The sequence below is a fragment of the Fistularia commersonii genome, chromosome 25 (genome assembly GCF_037954325.1).
Source record: "Fistularia commersonii isolate RoL2024-O1a breed Wild chromosome 25, RoL_Fcom_v1.0, whole genome shotgun sequence".
In the NCBI taxonomy this organism is placed as follows: Eukaryota; Metazoa; Chordata; class Actinopteri; order Syngnathiformes; family Fistulariidae; genus Fistularia; species Fistularia commersonii.
The window spans coordinates 3,094,079-3,105,455 of NC_141308.1; the positions used below are offsets into that span (position 1 = coordinate 3,094,079).

General features: G+C 37.9%; 1 protein-coding gene across 1 annotated transcript; it reads right to left on the reverse strand.

The window, feature by feature from the left end:
- Positions 1–1,546: 1,546 nt before the first annotated feature.
- aire (autoimmune regulator) lies at positions 1,547–11,330 on the reverse strand. The gene is made up of 14 exons (XM_086173157.1): positions 10,955–11,330; positions 10,385–10,863; positions 9,944–10,118; positions 9,399–9,521; positions 9,219–9,278; positions 9,076–9,138; positions 8,224–8,357; positions 8,017–8,138; positions 7,429–7,498; positions 7,044–7,160; positions 6,828–6,949; positions 6,367–6,442; positions 6,030–6,128; positions 1,547–5,709 (listed from the first exon to the last, which is right to left on the reverse strand). Exons 2-14 carry the CDS (start codon positions 10,529–10,531, stop codon positions 5,629–5,631), a joined length of 1,389 nt encoding a protein of 462 aa, XP_086029283.1. The 5' UTR covers positions 10,532–10,863; positions 10,955–11,330; the 3' UTR covers positions 1,547–5,628.
- Between the last annotated feature and the right edge of the window lie 47 nt (positions 11,331–11,377).

Consider the following 11,377-nt stretch of genomic DNA (forward strand, 5'->3'; position numbering starts at 1 on the left):
TTTTTGTTTTGTTTTTTTTTTGACATAGACACACAAACGTACACACACACACACTGCATAGCCTAACTTGCTGCCAACCTGATGTGGGGCATCAGCGCAGTAAAAAGTCCTGAAAGAGAACAGTTTTTACCTGTTTCTTGAAACTTAATGTTTGGGTTTCAGGTGTCTGCAGTAACTGTAGACATTTTTGACGTTGCCTTGTTATTCAAGGGTTTTGGAACAACAAATTTTAATGTGATATTGACGATCATTCCCCATCATCAAGATACCATCATCAAGTATAAAAATACTAGATTGAATCAGTATTTCTGTTCTGGTTTCATATAGTAGATGTCATTGCAGAGAGTTAGTAATCATTGGGATGCAAGAGGCAGCAACTGTGGAACATTTTTGAGAGAGTATGTAAAATATGCAGAATGCAAACAATTCAATGACTGCTGTCCTTATGTTGAATATACACATGCCAATCCAGTAGTGTTGCAATTATAGTCTGACTCAATAACTCAACGACTCAATGAAGGCCAGTGGCCTCAATATGTAGTTGTGTTACACAAACAGCAGACAAGTGTTTCTGACAAATGATGCCACATAGTGTTATGTGCAACTTAGTGGTGACCTGGTTCCTACAGAAATGATTTGGTGAGATATTGTTAAGGTTAAGATAAACCGAAGTGAAAGGTAGCATTTTGGACTTAAAGTAGAACTTGACAGACCCCGATATTTTCAGGATCCTGTTTCACTGACAGCATTCCCTGCTGAATTCACCAGAAATGTACAGAAATCTACAAAGGGCAGTTTTTTTGGAGTTTGAGAGCCACAACCCACTTTTAAAAACCTTGTTTTGGTTAACTTTTCCAAGACAAATCTTCCATTCAGATTATATGATAAAAACAAGTGAAGGGACAAGCCTGTGGTGCTATATTGGAACTGCTATGTACCTGTGTGCATGTTGTGTTCAAGAATGCTCAACATTTGCAAGCCCTCATTCAGAGCAGAGCTGTGATCACAGGCAACTCTATTAGCACTGCTGTCCCAAAGCAGGAATGCAAACACCCGAAACTCTCTTCCAAGAATCTCCAGTCGAGGACCTTTCTGGAATGTCCTAACGAACCTTCTCCGCGGTGTTTACAGTTCCAGACCGATGGTAACCCTGCAATCGGCACTGCCAGCATGTCATTATCTAGGCTCCTCAAGGGACACGTTCAGAAACTGAGAAACTTTAAAGGCGCCGTCTTCTCCAAAAGTGGACTTTTAAATGTGCCTTTAGAACGAACCATATTACTCTAAGCAGCGGAGAAAGACAGATGCATCTACTTAAAGTGACTTCATAGGCTTTAATAAATTGCTGCTAACCTCTCAAAATGAGGGAAATGTCTAGATTAATAGCCAGATGGTACGGGACCACTGTCTTTTCCTGTTAATTTCATTGTTTTGTAATGACTCGGTTTGTCAGCTTGTGGCTGGATGGTCAAAAGAAAAAGCAAAAAAGTCTTGTGAAGGAAAGACGTCTGTTTATTGATTTTGACTTGAGCTTTATAGACTGAGTATCTGAAAAAATGGGGCCAAACTCTGACCTTCTTTTGCTGAAACCTTAAACATCCTATCCAAGATAGAGGAAATGTAGAGGAAAAGCAGCATTGGTTTGTGTTTATCCTCATTTAACCCCTATGATGCATAAAATCTGAGTTTATATAAAATGAAGAAGCACTCATTTTTAAATGTTTTGGCCCATTTTTTTCAATAGGGGGAGCTAAATGTTTAGTTCCCACAATATCACCTCATCCATGTGTGTGTGTGTGTGTGTGTGTGTATGCCCGCATGCACATGCATATGCTTGCGCGTGTGTGTGCGTGTACACTGTATGTTCTGATCTGTGATCCACTTCACTGAGAACAGATCACTAAAAAAGAGCACAGACTTTATTGACTTCAGACCACTGTTATGTAACGCTGGAATGTCGGAGGTGGACCTCAGTAAAACAAAACGACTGTCAACGGAAGAAAAATGACCAGAGAGATAATCAAGGCCAGTACTAAAGACAAACTAAAAGGTTTAATTGACAGGTGTAATCTAGAGACCGGAGTAATATTACCAATGAGGAAGAAAGTCAAATGACAACATAAAAATTAGACTTTATTGTGGATGACGAAAAATGTTGCCAGTGGCAACTTTGACTGTTGTTTTAAGGGGTGTTGCAGCGGGATGCTATCTGTTTCCTGCTTCCCCTTGACTAAAACAGCTAACATTGACAAGAGAGCTTATCTCTACTTATACCCCAATTTTTTGTCGCACATCATATTTCGTGTCGTGGCGCCTCAGTCTGTATGAAGATTATAATATTTAAGCTCCCAAAATCTAAATGTTTCAATGTAATTCTGAATGTATTTATGGTCCCACTAGTTATGTATTTATTTCTGATTTCTGAGTTGTATAGATTTCCAAGTCTTTTGTCTTTAATTCCATTAAAAGGTAATTGTGTTTTAGGTATTTCAGTGACAAATGATTTTTCCCTGGAACAATAAAATTGTTACCTTCTTGTTACCTTCTTAGACTAGCGTAGCTTGTTTTACCTTACCTTAACTAACTACATTATTAAAGCACAGACCACTGAATTGTTGTTCAAGATAAAACACATCTGGTCTGGATTACACACTGAAGTTAGATTGTTTTACAGCAGACCAGACTGTTAAAACATTGCATTGTGACTCAAACGGCAAAATATGAAAGAATGCACCACTACATAGTTGATCACTTTCCACAATTACATCTCCCATTTGCCTGCTGGCAATAAGTGATTACCTCAGTTGAAAAGCAAGATTCTTTTGTTGAAGGTAGAGGACCTTCCTCATGGATAAGGATAAGGAGATAACGAATTATCTTCTGTAGATATATAGAAGGTGGACGAAACGACAGTTTTACTAATGATAAAACTGATAATTCTTTGTAACATTTCAGGTACGGAGGTGAATCATAGCCAGATGAACACTCAGCTGACTTAATGATATTAAAGTGAATTTCAACATTCAATTAATCCACTTCAACAAAACAGACAAAGCGTCCTCGTTATTATCGGTGCCAGTAACCCACATTAGAAAAGCTCAACTAGACAGAATGTATGTGAATCACATGCATTCTAGACAAGAAAATGTGAGAAATTACTTGAATCACTGGGCGTGAGCAGCCCCATCACTCTTCATACTTAATACCCTGCTCAGAAATCTCATGCCCAGACAAAGGACGGGCCCTTATGATTTCCTGCGTAAAACAATGGTACGCAGAGAGAATAAGGGGGAAATAAAAGAGACAGAGGCCTCACCTCCTCTTATAACCTCAGACCAGTTCAGGCCCAGTTGGAACACCAGCTGGACATCTGCCCACATTCTGAAGAACGGATGTACAAAGTGTGGGAATTTCACCCGTCATGTTTTTTGTAAAGAATTCCAAGCCTGTGACCAGCAGAGCCATGACAGGATGTGACTGTGGATGTGAAAGGAATTTAGCGTTGTGGCATGTATACTTTATATTACTCCCTGTAACTTTTTCTATTATCTCGCCTTCCTCACCTTAAGGCACCTTCTGTAAAACAGTACATCCTCCTAATTAAAGTCAAAGTATATTTTTTTCTCTGTTTTTGATCACTGTGACAAAAGGAAAAAGCCCCTCTGCTGGAAAATATATCAAAAAAGATTACATAAGTAAATGTAGGCACAAAAATGGAAATTAGAAACAGTCACTCCATTGCAGGAACTTGCTTTCATGGTTTTGATTTACATGGAGAGAAAAAATGAAATATTTAAAAGCATTCAGTAATTTTCCAGTCATTTACATGAGCATTGTTCATTCTGTTTATGTGTATCCAGCCTTCTATATGTACATCTACAGACCACATTCACACATAACACTCATCTCTTTGACTTTCACCTAGATTATATTTATATGGAGAAGCATAATTCTCCTCTTAACAAGATGACAAAATGAGAACCATGTGTCCGGTGCCGAAATCACGTGTAAATGCATGCACTAACAATGTGCACGTCGAGAGAAGAATTTGAAAATTTGAGAAAAAAGAGATTTTACTTGCAAAATGGATGAAACAATCACCTAATGTGGGCTGAGTGCAATATTTGAAATAAGGCATAAAACAGATCTGTTAATTCCGTTAACATTAATACTTTATAAAACATTGCATGAGTTGTAAAAAGTGAAGAAAATTACTGAATGGTCTGTGAGAGTATACATGTCATTACCTAATATTTTGGCCTTCATTCCCTTAGAGAGATGGGAAAATGGAAATATCTGAATTTAATCATCTCAAAACTCCTATATTTATTCATTCACTATCTATAATGCTTATCCCTCACTTAGGGTCACATTGAAAGATAATCCAGTTTGTCACTGTTATCCTTTTACCAATATGTGAGTGTCACTTCCATATAAAAACAAACATTTTTGTCAACGAGCAGATCGCTATGATTACTGTTTGACAAATGACCTGATAGTATGAAACCATATTTTTCTTAGATGGGTGACATCTAGTGGCCAGAATGCGTCCATCTCCAAGTATTTTATCATGTTTTCCATGTGGTGTCTTGTGTGGTATGCAGCTAGAAACAGGAAAAATGAGTGAAATCTAAATAGAGGGGTCATGAAAAAACTATGCAAAAATTTTTTTCTTCTTTTAATGAAAAACTGATGGAGCTGGAATATTTTCAAGCTACCATCTGGATATGAAGACAAGAATAATTGTTCAACATACGCATTTAAATCATTATTGTTTCTTTTTACTGTCACTCCTTTTTGAAAATACCAAGAATATCCCTATGTTGGTTTTGTTGCATCCAGCCTTCAAGTATGCAGGATGTCTCACAAGCCATTCAGTTTGTGGATTTCTAAATAAACTGACGCACTTAGACAAACACACACTCTGGAATGAGCATGCTGTACATCCTCTGTTTGGTGCCTGTAGGAAAAGGGCCCCATGGCAACCAAATAATAAGAGGAGAAAAATCTGCACACTGCTTGGGTGAGCTCCATCTCCTTGGCAGTCATGCTAAAACTCTTGAATCCCAGAACAAAAACAACATTCCTCATCTAAGTGATAGTCTTCAAGGAATACCAGTTTAAAAGAGACATTTTTCTGTGTGCGTACCTCATCGTATTGAAACCATCTGCTGTTGTGCGCGAATGTAAATTCTTGTCCATAAAAAGATTGCGAAAGTAAATTCTCCGTCCAACTCCATGTGTCTGCATGTGTTTATTTGCCACAAACGGACACTGATCTCCTTTGTGTCTCTGAGGGTTTATTGCCAAAAGGGATGACCTTGAGCTGTCCAGCTCGACCAGGGTCTGCCATCCCCTGAGGGTATAAACACATTATCACCTGCATACAATTAGACTAAAAGAAAACCTCGAGTAGCTTCACTTTTGCCATGTAATGAATGGGGAGTACCTTAACAGAGCTTTAAGGGAAAAGCACAACTATTTACCATGATCTTGATAGCAAGACAAGTTTGAGGTAATTCTATGCATATTTTTCTGAACCCCTGTGTATTTAGTGTATTTACTCAGTTGTCACTGTAATCAGCAATATGTTAAAAGTTCACCGAACAAAGGTTACAAGTTATTAAATCATTGGTGGCATCCTTGAAAATCTGGATGGGGTCGAGGGACGTTGTGGAAAGCCCACTGCAAAATGTTGTCAATGGATCCCTGCGAAACAGCAACCAAAGAGAATAGAAAACAGATACACAGGTATATCAGTGGACATCGCGGGGGCCTGGTGATGTCATGAGAAATACATGCGCACACTATCACTGTCATCGATCAATATTTTTTTCTTTTTTATGTCATTCTGTCAACACCATGTCATTTCTTCTGGCTCAATGGGAGTTAACAGAAATCCGATTTATTTAGTTTGTAAAAATGTTACATTAGACTCCCATGTGTGCAATGTGAGGTGAGCTCAACATGGCTGCTCATAGATCACATCTACATGTGGCAACAGTATATAACCGAGCAGCAACACTCACCTCACCCAGGATGGAGTCAAATTCATCTTTCTGCAGAATGGATTCCTGGATGGAGGATGTCTGTTCATAACTGTGTGTATTTTGAGTGACTGCAGTGAGCTGGGAGGACACAAACACACACACACACACACAAAAAGACGGAGAAATCTAACTGTTTTTTTTTTTCAAATTCAGAGAAAAAGCCTTTGAATTATTCTAATAAATCATATTCCCAACCATTTTTAGCTATTTTGGTATGAGTTTTCCCTTATTTGAAGTCAATTCCATTTTAAGTCATACATTTTTACACTCATTAAATTCATGAAAAAGTATTTATTTCATAATTATATGTACAGACCTGCAAATCTCTAGGCTCCTCCTTCTCAGTAAAGCTGACCCAGGTCCTGGAGCAGGACATGCAGATGGATGTCCCTCTGAAATGTGGGGACACTGATATTAAGTCAGATTCATGTTTGTGTTTTATAATTTTACTGTAAATATGCATTTCTATCCTCGATAAACGCTAAACAATAAAATAAAGCACTACACAACATCCAGACTTTTGAGATGGTGAACTGAAAATATGATTTTTACTATTTTATGCCATGCAACTTTTTCCTAATTTCATTGTCTTGCAGTTTACAATGACAATCGAGGTTCAAGTGTATGATTCCAAAAAAATATTCTACGCAAATAGGAAAATGTACTCGACAAGACAGTCACACAGACAGACTCACAACCACACACACACACGCAACGTGATGTTGCTACACACAAAAATACCAAAATGAGGACGCTGCCTTTGATCGGATGTCTTACTTGAAGAAGTGGCAGCGGTCATGATAGTGCTTTAAACATTGAAGACAGTGAGTCAGATCATCTCCCCCCAGGTGGCAAATACCACACAGCTCCCTCACACCAACCGGCTCACCGCTCAAGCTCTGGAAAATAAATTCCGTATAATTTGGATCGATCAAAATTCACAGGTGTATCGTTCAAACAGCCTTTGGAGAAGGCCTGTGTCTCCGGTGTTACCTGTTTTGTAGTATTTGGCCCGTTCAAGGAAACTGCTGCTCCAAGAACAGAAGTTGACGACAGTGAGAAGAGGGACACATCGCTTGAGGAGTTATTGGGGTTGTTTGTTCGCTGTGGCTGGGGAATGAATGCTGTTTAAGGAAATGATCTTGAATCATGTTCATTTTGCTTCCAGAATTTGCAGTATTAGTGGAACAATGAATTTGTGTGGAATGGAGAGTAAAAAAAATATTCTTTATTGAGATTTACAAAAAAAAACATAGCTTAAAAGACTTTGTTACTATGATCATCTTTGCTGTAATTATTATGATCTGATTGAAAAATAAAGTTTAAATATATTTTCAAAATTATTTTTCATTCTAGTGATTCTCCTTGCGATACTCACTTGTATAGGTTGCTGGATATTTTCCTTTTTCAAAATATTGCCACGGCACCCAAGACACTGCCAAGCACCGCTGCAAATAAAAAGTAACATTGCTTGTTTTTCGAAGGAGATAAGATTTAAAAGACGTAAAAAAGTAAATCACACTAAAACGCACACATAGAAACTAACATATCAAACAAATACAAGCCAGGCAGGTATTTTGCCAGATGACCAAAGTAATAATATCACAACAATATCACAACAATAGCACTTTCAACTTGCAAAAAACACATTTTATTGCCTATTTACATATTGTATAGTTATTCTATTGCCTATCTGTATATTTTATATATATTGTCTATTTTGTACAGTTTTATATTTGTATTGTCCAGGACTACAGATGGAAATTAGCTATGAGCTACAATCTGGTACAAACATCTCTGCCTCTGGGCTTAATGTAATTGTACACTGACCAAATAAACTTCTAAACAAACATAAATGAAAATTACATTACACGTGCTACTGATAAAACGTCAGCTATTTGTCGTATATCTGTTGTCAAAACCTTCATCCTCCATCCTCCAATTTTTGGAGGAAATATTTTGTTACCTCGGGATGGATATGAGCGGAGGGTCCAGGCAGGTCAGGTGAAAGGCTTGAGGACAACCATCACAGCAAATCAATTCTCCTCCATCCTTACATACTGCACACTCATCATCATTGTGATGAATCTGCAAAAACACACATAATAAATAATAGCTTGTGAAATCATGAACAAACAAGCTGTGAGACAGCTTTGGTTGCCGGCAGCTCTACCATGCCAGTGGATGTCTCCCCTCTGTGGTGAAGTGATGTCCTAGCATTTTTAAAGGTTGTCGCTTTATTCATCTCCTCCAATATTCCAGCGGTGCAAAATTCCTCCACGATTTTGACGTGATTCCTGGAAGAGCCTGGATAATGAAAAATATTTTTGATTAGCCATTGATTTAATTGTTATTGAAGAACATGGCAAACGTCTTTTAAATCTATTGTTCAAGTCATGATAAATCCAGTTGGCCATCAGATTTCTTTAAATATTGTTTTAAGTGGAAAAAGAGATAGAAATAGATATTGTTCATTTTGCTGTTATTGAATTCCGGTGGTCAACCTAGGCCTACTCTGTCTGTCTGTTTCCCCCCTGCCCGTGGGTTTTCTGTCTGAATTCTGTGATTTCCCTCCACATTCAAAACACGTATGCTAAATGGTCTCCATATACATAGCGCTTTCACTACTCACGTATTAAAAGTGCTTTTAATACATTTAATGCATCCATGCACACACTCCCACACAGCAGAGCTGCCATGTAAGAAGCATATTGTGGTTCAGTGTCTTGTGCAAGGAAACTTCGGCATGCAAACAGAAAAACAGGGATCAGAATCCCCCCCCCCCCCCAAATAACTCATGAATGAATATGCATGAGTAAATCTCTTCTATTCCGACACCTACATGATTGACTATCCTTTCAGATATATAATGTATGCATTTTTCATGATAATTATGTCTTTATAGTTTTAACATGCTGACTTGGTATTATGACAATAAAAATTGGAAATCTGAAAAGCTCAGTATCTAAGACGAACATCTGCTTCATAAAACTCTCTCTGGGCTGTTGGCTGCCTGTTTCCTTACCAGTGGAGACAGCTGATGATGGTTGCATGACTTCACTCTCTGTTGCAGAAGAAACTCCTCCACCTGGTATTAGAATAATAGTTGAGCATGTACCTTGTGTTATGCATAATTTGAAAATTCAGAATATTTTTCATGTCTACTACCAGCTGATATCTGCTCAGATGGAGCTTCGACCTTTATTCTGTATAGCTTCACTTTACCCCCTGCATTAAACAAACAACGGAACAATAATGCATGATGCAGCCTGCAAAGAGTGGCATGAATATGTGTGAAATGTTTCTGTTTTCAACTTTTTTCTGTTTGACAATATTTTGAGGGCTAACCTTGTCGGTCACTTGACTTGGTATGATACTGTGCACATTCATTATTTGAATGGCTCCTCTTCTTGTGAGGTGTTTTGTGACGACCGGATCTCTTTTCACTTCTGGAACCCCCCGTATCCTTTTCTGTTAGCAATTATGAACATGGTTATAAATGAATCATGAATTATAAATCATTCTTAAAGTGCTCAATAGTTGTATCCGTTTGTTGACATGTTTTACCTCCGCTGTCACGCATGAGGATGTTATTGAGGTTTTAATATTGATTGAAAGAAGATGACCAACCAACTGCCGCTTGATACATTATTAAAGTTTGAGATAACAGCGATGTAATTCAAAAGGCTAAAATAATTAGATTTCTGTCATTGTAAATTTTTACACTGATAACATGCAGAAATGTTATTTCATTAGTAGGATTATCATTATTACAATTATAAAAGGGAGATTTTTCACTATTTAAGTCATTTCATATCACTGTCCTTTTGTAACCATTATATTTTGAAATAAACAGGAAAAACATGTTAAAGCTTGGAAGGTGTCCCACATACCAGCATTGCGATGAGTAAGCAGTGTCTGCAATTTAACATAACTGTCCAGGTTGTAGTCTTTAGTCAAGTTGCTCCAAAAGGCCTGGATGGTAGATCTACTCTGTTCCAGTATCCAGGTCAGGAGAGAGTACATGGCTTTGTGGATGCCGTCTTCACGCTCTTTCTCCAAAGTTTCCTACAGATCCAAACAAAAGAATACAGCAATCTGCAAATATTGTAAAATCATGTTCCCACAAGTCTACGTCAAAAGATGTATCATTACAATTCAGCCGTAGTCAACTGACAACTATGGATGACAGGCCTCAATGGCAAAGAGGGATGAATATTTATCAACACATCTTTATATTGCACAACCTCAGTGTTGAGATAGAGTTTGAAAAAGTGATAAAGCATGCGTATAGAGTTCAAGCTTAATCTTTAAATACAAAATTTACACCTTACCTTCAGAAGTTGGTCAGTAATGATGTTTTTATCCCTTAAACCGAAGACAAGAGGGAAAGGATCATCAACAGCCATGGCGATGTCAGTACGCAACTCCTTTAGCAAGAGGCACAGATTTGTGTCTTTAATAGCCTCCACTCTGGACATGATCCACTCTCAGTTTTCAACAGCTCCTTTGGTGGGTGAACTGGAACTGCGAGGGCTTGAGATCATAGTGATAGCGTTGCGGTTTGAAGAGATGTGTCACTCAGAGGGAAACGCTGCACAGGTGCATCATTTTGAACTGCAACATACCTCAAATTATTTTTGAAAGACTTTTTTTTACATGATCTAGCACTTGCACAAATCAACATATTCCCCAAATCATATCACATCTCCCTATGGAGTTAACATTTTGAGCATTACCCACCTCAGATGACAGAGTGACTGTCCAGGGGAATACCTGCCCTCTCCGATTAGGAGAGTGAAATTGAATGGACCTGAAAAGTCACAGTGACAGTTTCTTCTGCTTAAAAGGTTCTTTCCAACAGAACTTTCCCTTGACTATCAGGTTTTCAGACAGTGACTCACAAGATAAATCTCCAGATTTGTGGCAGACTTCATCGGGGAAGAGAGAAAATCATCACTGGAAACTAAAAGTAATGACTAAACTGTTCTCCACATTGTGGATTAATATGGTTCAATAAAAACCCATAAATTACAAAATACCCATTCATCTGTCAACTCAAAAGGGTTAATGTTGGATTTCTGCAGTCAAACTGTTTGATTTTGCTCTTAAAATATCAAGCAATTCATATCATCGTAATATCATTTGAATCATTTGCCAGGATTAGGAAATCTTTTCCGAGCGTTCAAAATGATAAATAAGATAATGAATTTGAAATCCATCAAACAAAGTACACCAGTATACACAATGCTATACACTGGTAGGTGGTTGGAAAATGAATGTACATGTTATTTTTGGTCATTTAATTCTCCTGCCTCTCTGACTAA

Excerpts from the sequence above, each read along its gene's own strand:
- aire (XM_086173157.1), bottom strand. The coding sequence starts at position 10,531 with ATGTCCAGAGTGGAGGCTATTAAAGACACAAATCTGTGCCTCTTGCTA. Across the intron at positions 10,119-10,384 it reads TTACTGACCAACTTCTGAAG|GAAACTTTGGAGAAAGAGCG; the intron begins GTAAGGTGTAAA and ends TTGGATCTGTAG. Across the intron at positions 9,139-9,218 it reads ATCTGAGCAGATATCAGCTG|GTGGAGGAGTTTCTTCTGCA; the intron begins GTAGTAGACATG and ends TTCTAATACCAG.